The sequence below is a fragment of the Astyanax mexicanus genome, chromosome 5 (assembly GCF_023375975.1).
Source record: "Astyanax mexicanus isolate ESR-SI-001 chromosome 5, AstMex3_surface, whole genome shotgun sequence".
In the NCBI taxonomy this organism is placed as follows: domain Eukaryota; kingdom Metazoa; phylum Chordata; class Actinopteri; order Characiformes; family Acestrorhamphidae; genus Astyanax; species Astyanax mexicanus.
The window spans coordinates 29,872,837-29,886,594 of record NC_064412.1 but is presented as its reverse complement, the minus strand read 5'-3'; the positions used below and the strand labels follow the sequence as shown (position 1 = coordinate 29,886,594).

The window sequence follows — 13,758 nt, the reverse complement described above, 5'->3', positions numbered from 1 at the left end:
AGTGATCTTCAGTAAATTGTCTTTTGTCATAGCATTTAACTCGCCTGCTATCTCTTCGCGTAGGGTCTCTATATCAGTAGCCATCTTGATAGCACAATGAGATGTCTGTCACGTGAGTACTAGGCTTAACTGGATGGACTTTATTTGGACTTTGGGATCTCTGAATGGCCTCAAGTCATATACTCAACCACCAGCTTCTTGCTCTCCTCATTGCTGTGACATATCACCCACTGATGCTTGCTCTGGGTTACTTGTATAGGGGATTAGTTGACTCAGACGTCATCTGACTGGCTGTGGGCAGCTGGCATCAGGACAACCATCCCAGCGGTGCCTCCAAAATTACTGTTACGCCCCTGAATATAGGGAGTGAAAAAGACCACAGTAAACAGTGCTGTTTCCTCAGTGATAGTTTTATCTAGAATTTCACAAAAATATATTATAAAACAAGGCTTGTTTACATTCTCTTCAATTCAGTCTTTTTACAGAGAAATAGAATTAAGACACATTTCAATACATGAATGATTTCCAGCGCCCAGTGTCACTGCAATAGCTACAACTTAAGAACAGTGAGATAATAATAAAAAACATAGAAATTCCTTTTCTGACAACACAAAAATATAGAATGAAATATTCAAACTCAAACTCAATTTTCCACTAGGTATATGTATACTTTTTCTCTTCTCTAAATATATCTCAAGCCATAACTCACATTATCTCTTTAACAGTTTTCTAACAAAATGAACAACACATCTGATAGATTCTCTATTATGTATAAATTAACTACTTTGTTTTTAAAACAGATGAATTACATAGACTAGTACTGGTCACATTTATCTAACTAAGCACGCACATTTTATATAAACAAAAGCATTTTAAAATGGCCGCGGTGACCTACTTTACTAACAAACTCAAAGATACACATAAATCACATTTGAAAATGTATAAACACACTCTAACCACAAAAATATATATTTTCTACTGGAATTTCATCCACATTTGACATATATCTTTTCTTATGTGGTCCTAAAACAATGCTAGCTATGGCCATTACACACTAGCTCACTCAGCAAGTCTGCTCTGGAACTTTCCAAAAATACATCAACTATTTACTGAGTTAACTTGTATTTATAACCATTAAGCTTATGCTGTTGACTTCATATGACTTTCCAGTGGCATTTTAGACAATATAAAACCCTATTTTGTTGGTTTCTTACCTGAATATAGGGAGTGAAAAAGACCACAGTAAACAGTGCTGTTTCCTAGTCACATAAGACTGGTGGAGGAGAACATGACAAGATACATGAAAACTGTGCTTAAAAATCAGGGTTATTCCACCAAATATTGATTTCTGAACTCTTAAAACTTTATAAACTTGTTTTCTTTGCATTGTTTGAGGTCTGAAAGTTCTGCATCTTTTCTGTTTTTCTAGCCACTTCTCATTTTCTGCAACTAAATGCTTTAAATGACAATTTTTTTATTTGGAATTTGGGAGAAATGTTGTGCGTAGTTTATAGAATAAAACAGCAATGTTCATTTTACTTAAATACATACCTATAAATAGCAAAATCAGAGAAACTGATTCAGAAACTGAAGTGGTCTCTTATTTTTTTTTTTCCAGAGCTGTATGTCTGGAAAACTGGCCCAACTCTGTTTAAAAGGGTGGATTCAACAGACTGCAGCGGTGTAGTGCAAGTACGTCTCGCTGCAGCCTGTAGGAAGGCGGAGTTGGACATCCAACTCCGCCCACATCCAACCCCGCCCACATGTGCTCTTGTACGCCAACCCCCCTACTTTTTTGTTCAAGAAGCACTGTGTGCCACGTGAAATACGCATATAACGCCGATGTTGCGCTAAATTTACGCATATCTTGTGAGTAGTTCCACCACGTAGCCTTGGCTACAGCACTACACATGCTGTAGTGTAATGCACAGATATCACAAAAAATAGGCTATATATACAGTACCAGCCAAAAGTTTGGAAACACTTTCTCATTCATTTTTGGTTTAACATTGTAAATAAATGTCTTATATGGCATGCTGCTAACTTGTGGTTTATGAGGCTGGTAACTCATTCTGTGTAACAGAGGGAACTCTTGCTCTTCTTTTTCATCACGTGTGCCATTTCTCCTTTATTTTATACAATAAGCAAATAATTGCATACAACGGTTTGCTGTTTCCAAAAGATCAATTGCCTCTGTCCTGTATATCACAATACATTATACATTAATCTGTCCCACTCACCAGCAGAGTAAGCCATTATTTCACTGCATTAATCCTTACATTTAAATTTGTTAAACTAGTTGCCAGAGTGTGTAGATTTTATAAATTTATTTTAGACTGGTAAATATCTCCAGAATTATTGATTAGCTATCATAGGAATCATTATTTACTTATTATATAAAGTTAAAACTTACGATATACAGTTTTTGGTTATGTTCCATATGAAATAAAGAGCACATTATCAGTCATGGCTTTGCACTGGTAGAGGCTGGTCAAAGGGTGCATCTGATTATTAAAGTGTTTGATTGTTAGATCACACCTGTTCTCTGTACTGTAATGCTCTATACTTCATATTACAGATAGACAGAGTGCTTCTTATCACCACTCAGCAGGGGGAAGGCTATTTGTGTCATAGTCATAGCTAATATATAATAATGATATTAGAAGTAATTCTGCATCTTCACTGTCAACAGGGTGCTGAAAATATTACAGATGAGAATGACACAGCTGCACTGTATAGCATACAATTTAGGACCACCACAGAGCAGCTATTATGTGGCTTGTTGGTTATTCACAACACTACAGTGACACTGACATAGTGGTGTTAAGAGCTGTGTTGGTATGAGTGGATCCGACAAAGTAGTGCCTCTGGAGAATTTAAACACCTCATTGTCACTACTGGACAGGAAATGCTCCATCAACCAGCATCATGTGGGCAGCGTCCTGTATTCAGCATCAAGTAGGCAGCATCCCATGGGCACTGATGAAGAATTTGCAGATGAGCAACAAACTGTGCAGCAACAGATTTAAAGATTCTGTCTCTGACTTTTCACTCACAATGTAAAGCAGCTGTTGGTAGAAGTGTCTAATAGAGTGAACAGTGTTTTATACCTATTGTATATTATACACCAGTAAACCATTATGCAACTAAAGTGTCCTAGATGCTAATTGGAGCTAAAAAAATAATAATAGAAGCAGAAACAAGCAGGTGGTAATAATGGTATGCTGGATAGTGTATAACGATAGAGTACAATATATCAAATGCTGTGGTTTCAGAAATTAAAATATCATATGTATACATAGCTATTTTGTCAATAATAATAATAATAATTATTATTATTATTATTATTATTATAATAATAATAATATCCCTTTCCTGCTTCTCCTCTCCCAATTTTGTATGGCTGACAGTAGTTCCCAGGGAAATTAACTCCATTTACAAACACTTTGTCCAAGCTAATACAATATCTTTATTGGCATTTATTGGCACACTAGCCTTTAAAATGTTTGGTTACATGCTTTGGTCAAGCAAATACAGAAGTCTTTATTTAAAAATGCAACACCCAGCCACTCACACACCCAGCCACTCACACACCCAGCCACTCACACACCCAGCCACTCACACACCCAGCCACTCACACACCCAGCCACTCACACACCCAGCCACTCACACACCCAGCCACTCACACACCCAGCCACTCACACACCCAGCCACTCACACACCCAGCCACTCACACACCCAGCCACTCACACACCCAGCCACTCACACACCCTGCCACTCACACACCCTGCCACTCACACACCCTGCCACTCACACACCCTGCCACTCACACACCCAGCCACTCACACACCCAGCCACTCACACACCCAGCCACTCACACACCCAGCCACTCACACACCCAGCCACTCACACACCCAGCCACTCACACACCCAGCCACTCACACACCCTGCCACTCACACACCCTGCCACTCATGAAGCTGGCTGCAGAATCCAGGGTGCTCGTTTTCGCTGTAAAATGCCACAAGCTCCCCTCGTCTCCCATGCCCAACGTAGCCTGTAATATAAGTAAAAGCACACACTTTCACAAAGTAACAATCTCTCAATCCCCAATACCTTAAATATATTGACGTACCAATTTCTGACCTCAGGAAAAAATTATCAAAATTTATTTAGAACAAACATACCCAGTATGCAGTCTTTATAAGTTTCTTGACAGTTCTGGCAGCACTGCAGTTCGTACATCCTGCAAAACTCGTCTTTACATGCAGCACTGTGGTGTTTTCATGGCACTACACCTTTAGGTTTAAAAAAATCAAGAATTTTAAAATTATTTTAAAATCAATGAGTGTAATTCCTTTTCTAAGGGAAAACAAACATCTTAACTGTACTGAAATATCATGCTTACTGTCAAGCCACTCGAAATGTGCCCGGGCCCGGAATGATTGTTGTCCAAACAATGTCCCGGAAGAGACGACAAACCAGTGGCAGCTTTAAAAAAGCTTTGTCACCCTCTTCCAGAACTGTATCTATGAGAATAAGGGGCATCTGTGAAAAACATTACAGAAGCATGTAGATTTTGATTCATGAAAATTATAGTAATTGAAAAAAATGACCAGATAACATTCTAAGGCTGCAACCAATTACTATTTTGGTATTCTATTAATCTGAGTCGGCACTTATTATTTCAATCATATCCCCAATCTCTGATTACTGTAGGAATGGCTAGCATTTTTGCCTGAAGACTGTAGTCAGCGTCATTCTGTTGACTAATCTCTGCCTTAACGTAACAAAACAGCTCTCTGCTTTTCTATCCCTTTAAAATGATAGCACTCCAATAGCTTATGGGCTTCAAATGCCCTTGAAATGACTAGTCAACACTAGGTCAAGTCGAAATTTCAAATAATGTCAACTTATCTTTTCAGCCCAATTCAGACTTTTGAAAACAAACCACAACAGTAAAACATTTTAAATGGCCCAGTTAAATTAACCCGAAATAAAAAACACACATCCACACCCTCACACCTGTTCAAAGGAGACGTTGCCCATTCTATCTCCTTCATCAGTCACACGTTCAACACGCTGGACTTTCCTGAGAGAAAATATAATAATTAATATAATTAATACCATGCACAGAGGAAGCAAGACCAGAACTGGGAGAAGGTGTATCAGGAGTAGCTGGCAGAGGGGGAGCTGGACGTGCATCAGAAGTAGCAACAGTCTGTGGATTAAACACTTCTGCTATAGTGGTCTTGGTTGCACTGCTGCACAGAGATACATGATGTCTGAACTGGTCTTTGCATAGTATTGTATGGCTGCAATAGACACAATAAAAGTGTGCTGTAGGTGTGCAGTTTAGAGATGAAGGAAACTGTAAGACCAAAATGCACACAACATGCAATTAAGCCTATAAATATTAATATTCTTCAACTCATTATGCCCATCAATTGAGTGTAAGATGTAAGTGCATTTGTTGATTCAAGATATTACATTTACATGTTTTGTTATAGCCAATAAAATCAATATCTCTCTCTCTGTTTAAAGAAATACTTCCCCATACCGTTATTCTCGACTGCTTGTTTGATATGGTTTTGTAGATGTAGGCTGTTATTAAATCGCTGGTCAGTGTCAAAACTGAAGCAGGGGCATTTGAAAACACCACACTGGCCAAACCGTGAAGGGTCAGGAGTGGCCTGGACATGTGTTGGATGCTGTAAAACAGAAAGCAACAAAACACAACATGAGCTTACAATTACTATATCGGTGCACATTAATTGTAACTACATTCAGTACAAAGGTAATAAATGTGCATCGACTTAACCTTCCTGTTACGTTACGGGTCAAATTGACCCATTTAGTAAGATAGTAAAAGTATTTTTTCTGTATGAAACGTCTTCAGCTTGCCTTTATTTGTATAATTAACATATAACATGAAAATGGTTAATTTCATATTTGCAACAACCCCCTGCAAAAACTAAAACTAAAACGAAATTGTAATGTTATGTTTCATTTATATGTAAAAATATTGTGTTGGTCATTTAAAAGTAACAAAGTAGTAAAACAAAAAAAAAGTAAGATTTTTTAAAATGGAAAAACAAGTGAATTATCCTAATTGAACTATTACCTCTATTGTACACTATTGTACTAAATGTTGATAGAACAATCAGCAATGGAGTTAGTTATTAAATATTTACTCTTCTGGTTAGGATTATTTTGGTTTCAGAAATATTTTGGATAATTAAAAATGAACCAGGTCAAATTAACCCGGGAATACCATTGCTATTCCTGACAAATTAAATAGGAGGATTAAGCATTGATATCTTCAAATATTTATTTGTATGACTAAGACTTTGAACCAATTTTAGTTAGCTAGATTATCTTGCTATCTTGTTAGCCAATTAACTTCTTGTATAGACAGTTTAAAAAGTTTTTTAGGTTAGCTGACTATAACCCCTAGCTATGCCTTAAAAACAAAACTGATGCCTAGCTCACTACTAGCTATGAGAGTTTATCTGTGATACCATTAATTGGTAGCATTTTAGCCCATAAAACAGAAGGTAAGATAACTAAAGTTTGAATTAGACAAGACTGGGTGCAATTCTGCATTAGAATCCATCAAAAAAAACGGCAATATGACTAGCTAGAAGCAAACAAACCACATGGTACACGCGCCGATGTAGAACCTTCATGTGCGTATCAACGACTCACCGTTTATTCATAAAATATAATATAGAAAAACAAGAGGACATTATAAAAATAGCTCTGTTAACTTAAAAAATAACTCAATATTTGTACTTACCGCCATAACCGGAGATATAAATCAGATAGATGCTTTAGCTGCTTTCTCGGCTACAATTCCTGTTTACGGGAGTAAATGTAGGCGTTCGTGACGGACGTAAGGTGGGTGTTGCTTTAGACGTAAGGCGGAGTTGGACATGGGCGGAGTTGGATGTGGGCGGGGTTGGATGTCCAACTCCGCCTTCCTACAGGCTGCAGCGAGCGGCTCCTCGTGTAGTGCGGCGCGTTGATCACGAGAGGTCGCTGGAGACGCTTTTGGGGCAGAAGTGGAAATTTAACTCGCAACAAAATAAAGCTGGATGTCCCACAGCAGCATGGGTCACTCTCACCGCCTCTTCCCGGCGGAGCAGGACTTAACCCGCTGCAATTAAACCCTTTTAAAGCACAAAGGACTTCTTTTGTAGCGGAATTGAACTCACAGTGCGGCGCAGAGCAGCTAAAAGTGGTATTTTTTGGGCGTTTGTTTTGGTTGGGGAAGGCGAAAGTCGAAAAGGCTGGTTCTGCTGGGCTGTGCACATCCGGGGCAGCATGCCGTGTGCTGCTGTCCGCTCCCTCACTGGCGTTAAAGAGCTGCTGCTGCTGCCCGGGGAGGAGCAGAGGGAGTCCGCTTACTGAAGCGACCTCCGCCGCCGCGCTTCTGGGGAGATTTCAGTACATTCAGAGACGTTAAAACTGGAAGAGAAAGGGGAATGTCTAATCAAGGAGCGAGGAGAAACGGACCGGTCAAACTGCGACTGACAGGTACGAGCTGAGCTGGAAGCTGTGGGTCTTATAGTTACTTATTAGAGAGCTAACTTATAGCTACAGTTCTAGGACTTAGCTAGCTAGTTAGCTAGCTTAGCTTCCGTATAGTTGCTAGCTATATTAACAGTTGTATAGTTATTAGCTTGTTAGCTAACAGTTGTAATTAATAGCTGTAGTTAGCTATTAGTTTATATAGTTATTACTTAGCTTATTTGTTAAATGGTTAGTGAACTAGATAACTACAATTGTTAGCTCGGTGTTAGATAGCTTAGCTGTTAAAACAGTTTCTAGCTGACCTAGTTAACTAACGCTATAGTAACTAATAGTTCTAGACATGCTAACCTATAGTTGTTAGCAAATTAGCTTGCTAGTTTAGCTGACTGTTGTAGTTTCTAGCTAAGATAACTACAGTTTCTGTAATTATAGCTAGCTTAGGAAATAGCTAGTTAACTTACAGAACGTACCTATCCTAGCTAACGTTAGTTTAGTTATTGTAGTAATATTTAACCTACAGTTGCTGTAGGTTAGTTTTTGTTAGTTATTTTAGTTGTAGGTGTTATAACCGAGATAATTACAATCATTATAACTAGCTAAGTTAACTAGGTTAGCTAACCTAACGTTAACGTTAATTGTTTTAGCCGCTAGCTGCTATAACCTAGTTATGAGCTAATTGTTGTAGTTAACCTAGTTCAGCAGTTTCTACAGCTGGCGTTAGTTGTGGGTTAACGTGAATATTATGGTTGCTGTAGTTATCGTTGTTTTATTTGCTAAACTCAGTACAGTTGTTATTTATTTCACGCCACTTGTGTGTTTAAAACTGTGAAAGTACAATTATTACTACTGCTGTAACTAGCTATACTACAGTTGATGTAGCTGCTCTAAGCTATTTGGTTTATATGTTTTATTTATTTATTTTTATCAATAGTTATGTAGTAGCTTTAGCACAGCAATTGTATCTTTACAGTTGTTGCACTTGAATTAGATCTTTGGATACTTCAGGTTTTAGTTTATATACTTACTCTATACACTTGCTGTAGTTGCTATAGTTTCTACAGTTGCTGTAGTTGTGATTGTTGTTCTTGTTGGACGTAATTGCTGCAGTTTTATAGCTGATGTAGTTTCTATATTTGTTATAGAGATTATATTTGTTATATGCTTGTTATAACTAATAGCTCCTACAGTTATAAGCAATGGTTATAGCATAAAATTGGTATAGTCACATTTTTTCTCCAACTTTTTTTTTAAAGATACAGCTCTGGAAAAAAATGAAAAGACCACTTCAGTTTCTGAATCAGTTTCTCTGATTTTGCTATTTATAGGTATATGTTTAAGTAAAATGAACATTGTTGTTTTATTCTATAAACTACAAATATCTTCATTTAGAGCATTTATTTGCAAAAAATGTGAAATGGCTGAAATACCAAAAAAGATTCAGATCTTTCTGACCTGAAATTATGCAAAAAAAACAAGTTTATATTAATCATGTTTTAAGAGCTCAGAAATCAATATTTGGTGAAATAACCGTGTTTTCCTCCACCAGTCTTACACACTCCTTGTGCAAAAATTAAAGCAGTTCAGCTTGGTTTATGATCATTCATCTTCCTCTGAATTATATTCTAGAGGTTTTCAATTTGGTAAAATCAAAGAAACTTACAGAGTGATATATTTTCCCTTTAATACAATTTACTGCTACTACTATATTGTCAATTTATTTTTAATAGTAATTGTTGTAGCTGCTATAGTTGCAATAGGTACTGTGATTATAGTTAATATAGGTGCTACAGCTGCTGTTTTCTGTTTACAATCCTGAACATGTAGGTATTACTTTAGGTATAGTTTTTAAAGCTGTTGTGCTTAATATTTACTGTATAGCTGTTTGCAATTAAATGTCATATTTATCATTTAAAAAAATATATTTAACAGTGGCTTACTTTGGTTTCCAGACTTGCTTCTATTTATGTACGTGTGTATCTGCTGTATGTCCAAACGAATCCAGATGCCCTTTGTAATTAGTGGATTGAGCTGTAAGGCTCACACTGGTGTTAAAAGCACACATGGTTATGCAGTCTGCATAGAAAACATCAGAAGTAGAATTGGACACGTTGGCAGATGGGCTAAAGTGGTACAAAGCCCCTCAGTAGCATTTAGCTGTGGAGTAGTTAAACTGTTCTCTCCAAAGATAGTAATCCATCCAACAGTGGGATGAGTTGCTGAATGATTATCTTAAAAAGGTTTTGAAAAGATGCTGCTATGTTTTATATAGTGAATGTTTATATGTATTTGTTTTAAATGGTGACCTTTTAGATGTGCTTTAAAACATGATATAGCACAATATAATGTAAAAAAAAAAATTCAATCCCCTAAAGAGGAATTTTATTATTTAGGATGCGTAAACAACAATAACTGAGAAAGTTTAATGTTCTCGCTTGTTCTCCTACTCTAACTAAGCGGAACAGCCCCACCAGCCTGTCTTGTGGGATTTTTCTCTCATGATGAAATCTTGGAGTGATCTGATTGGAAACCTCAGTAGACACAACATCCTTTTGGCCTAGGAGCAAAGTGGGTCTGGAAGGAATTTAGAAACGTGCAGAAAACGTTGTTTTGGCTGTTGGAGGAAGAAATAAGGAGACCCACATCTCTCTGGAATCAAGCTACGGCCAGACAGATTGCACAGCATCAACTGACTAATCATGTCAGGTGAATGAAAGCAAGCCTGTCTCCACATTACAGACCAGTTGAGATGTTAAAATGTAACATCTGTTCGGTAAAAATGAGCTGTTGTTCACTGCCTTCTAATTAGTGAGTTTTGAGTTGCTGACAGTATGCCCATACAGTTTGTATAATCTCTGAAAAAAAATTCTGTAGAAGAGATGCATGAGCCTGAAATAACCACAATGTCCAATGCCAAGTATAAGCATTGGGCAGTGGAGCAGTGGAACAGTGTTATGTAGAGTGATCATCCAATACCTTTGCAATTGGAGAGCCATAGTTGGAGAGCCAGAATTAATCATTCAACTCCACTAACTCTCTTCTGGCTGGGTGCCACAAAAGAAACGCTGTCTAGACAGTTGTCCACAAACCTTTGGCCATATGTTTTGGTGTTTTAAGACATCTGAGTTCACAGCCATAAAATGAATTGGCTTGTTCAGGCTTTTCAAGTTTGTAAGCTAGTTTAGAATGACATCATACTTTAAAATAAATGTTTAATAGAAAATATGAAACTTTGCATTATGTATCATGCATTCAAGTGTAAAAGTTGCCTCATTGAAAAGTGTAAATAGTGCATTCAAGATGTTACTTACTTAACCAACTAATCCGATTGAGTAGAGTTTAAGAGTGGAGTTTTTGAGCTTACACTGAACATAATTCAAACTGAATAACCGCATTATAGATATATTAGATCTTACTGACTAAAGATTAGGGGTTATTGTTCATTTTAGGTATCCAAATAAAAGTTAAACGTTAAAGTTAAATAGTTCCCTATGTTTTTTAGAAAGTAATTAGGAAACCCTGATGAACATCTTTCTTTTTAATTAAATTTAAACATATGAACATATCTTCATTTCGCAATGTTGAAACATGAATATAAAATTGTGGACCAAAATAAAACTGAAGCAATGTCTTAGTTAGTCATTTAGTTGTTAAATGTAATTAATAGGTATAGAACTTTCTTTTAATGTGTTACTACTTAAAATGTGGGAAAAAATGAGGGGCCATAATATTATCTTGTTATATCACAGGTTCAGGGAGAATTTAAGAGAAGTTGGTCTTATTTAAACCCTAGAAATTTAGAATAGTGTGCTCTTGATTGTTGAATTGAGTGGATCACCATGATCAGATCCAAAGAGCTCTCTGATGCCTTCAGATAGTAAGTTGTAGATGCATATAAGTTTGGGAACATTTTTTTTTTTTTTAATTAAGTTTAAAAACTTAAGTTAAGAACAGTTATATATCCGCCATTCCACAAAAATCCACAAAATAATTGGCATGTTTAAAAACGGCCAATGTGGTCAAGTCAGGCCATCCTAGTAAGTACTGTCCAAGATGAGACCACAATATGTGTGTGAAATTATCATTTTACTGTAAATATCTTTTTAATAACTGTAAATGTGCTTGGATATGCTGGGGGTGTGTTTCACATATAACTCTTTGCCTGGAACCCAGATTGAGGTGTCTGAAGGGTTTTGTTTTTTAGTAATAAGAATGGAAAACATAGGTCATGATTGGTGTTTTCCCCCATCCCTTTTAGATCTGTGCCACTGTTTATATTTTTTGACATTTTCTTTACCAGAAGCCGCTTGATGGTTAGATTTGTTTTAGACCGTGACCAAAGTTCAACTGATGAACTCTTCTTTTTTTCCTTACCTTAAACAGTAAACAGGCCTCATTTTTGCTCAGTTTTGAGTCTTGAATTGCATGGCTCACTGTTTGTTCGATATTCATCATCAAAATTCCATTTGATCCTCCTCAAAAGCACAGAGACTTGAATCAGAATGGTAGATTCCCTCCTTGGTGAGGTCTCTGTAAGTATTGCTGTGTCACGTCCCGTTTTTTTTTCTTCTTCAGGGATCAATAGCCTCCTTTCCCGACTCCCTCTGAAAAGCCTCTCTATGCCGCGTGAGCCGGGTATCAATAGAGGGTGTGTGTGCCGAGGACGGCCTGATGCCCCAAGTGCCCCTCAATCACACCGGCCTGAAACCCAGGGCTCAGGAACAGGGAGGTTTCTCCAAGCCTACACTGAGTGTCTGGGGTTTCTTCCTCAGAAACCAGGATCTGTGACATTTGCTGTATGATTAGCAAATTGCACAATAACATACCAGCAAAGAAGGAAATGTTGCACTTTAAAAAATAAAGGTGCTACAAATGGTTCTTTGAATGATGCCATTGAACAACCGTTTTTGTTTCCATTTTTTTTTGGTACTGGTAAATAAATGTGTTTATAGCCACAAAGGCATAGCCCTTTTTTTGTCTTCCAGCGAGACATCATATGTAAAATTTGGCCACATTTTAGCAAACAGGCATTCGTGATCAGTGTGTTTGATGACTGAGTTGTGTGTGAAGGTCACATAGTTCAATATTCTATTATTTAAATCTACTTCTTGGTGCCTGTAATACAGCATCTTCAACAATTCAAACAGTATGAACTGTCCAAGATCACATACTGCTTCATGTGGAATTTGCAGTTACACACATTAGTAAGAATGTTTCCAGTTATTAGAGCATAGATCAATTGGACAGAAAAGTTGGAACAGTATGGAAGATGTAAATCAGGGGTGTCAAACTCATTTTGGCCGAGGGCCACATTGGCATATTGGCTGTCCTCCGAGGGCCAGATGTAACTTATAAATATAAGAAAATGTAACCAAATGTAATATATGTAAATGAATGTAATTACTCCTTAATGTTAAATAACTCTCAATATATTATTTATTCAATCAAATATTACAGTTGCATGGAAAAAATGTTTGCTTGTTGCTCTATTAACATAAATCCTGTTATGAAATCCAAAAACTCCATCAATCAAGAACGAAACTATACAAGTGAATAGAAATGACATAAAATACAAGTTATATTAACTTTGATCAAAACGTTTGATACTGAAAAGAGGCTTAATAAATATAAAATCAAAAATTGTGAGCTGTGACAGATTTAGCATTTCCTCATCCAACCACTAGTGGGAGCTGCAGCAGCACAAGCCCACAGTCTTTACTGAGTCAGAGCTACAGCCCGGCCACGGGCTACAGGGCTCAGCTGAGCCTGTCTGGAGCGTTTTTAAAATTTTAAGTTCTTCTGTGTATGAAATAAAATAACCCCACTAACCGGATAATACAGCTCTCTACAGTTCATATTTCAGCCCAAGCAGCTAACAGCAGCAGTTTAGAGCAGCCATCCCGGAGTCACTGCTCGGATTACATTATAAACAGGTCAGTTAGCGCGCTGCTAACCTCAGGATGTTTATAACTACGGAGTTTAGAACACACCACGGCTGCAAGGTTAGACTGTTGAAGGCTACTGGAGACTATTAAAGGCTATTGGAGGTTATTGAAAGGGTTATTGGGGGCAGAAATCAGTAAAGGCTGGTTAGATAAGTGATTCACCTCCTCGTCCTTTGCTGAGGTGAAACTGCGACTAGCGATGTCACAGTGATGTTTATTAACCTCATTAAAACAGATTTTATCAGCTATTGTCTTATAAATATTTACACATAATTTATATCT

General features: G+C 37.3%; 1 protein-coding gene and 1 long non-coding RNA gene across 2 annotated transcripts in view; one reads left to right on the top strand and one right to left on the bottom strand.

Moving 5' to 3' along the window:
- Nucleotides 1-3,699: 3,699 nt before the first annotated feature.
- Nucleotides 3,700-7,011, bottom strand: LOC125802277 (uncharacterized). The gene is made up of 5 exons (XR_007439309.1): nt 6,798-7,011; nt 5,024-5,709; nt 4,407-4,527; nt 4,186-4,296; nt 3,700-4,055 (listed from the first exon to the last, which is right to left on the bottom strand). It is a non-coding gene; the product is annotated as an uncharacterized LOC125802277 (long non-coding RNA).
- Nucleotides 7,012-7,074: 63 nt separating this feature from the next.
- LOC103046280 (E3 ubiquitin-protein ligase SMURF2) overlaps nt 7,075-13,758 on the top strand; it is a 61,095-nt gene continuing 54,411 nt past the window's right edge. The window contains exon 1 of the mRNA XM_007252131.3: nt 7,075-7,537. Within this exon, the coding sequence (XP_007252193.1) occupies nt 7,486-7,537 (52 nt within the window). The 5' untranslated portion in view covers nt 7,075-7,485. The remainder of the gene's footprint in view (nt 7,538-13,758) is intronic.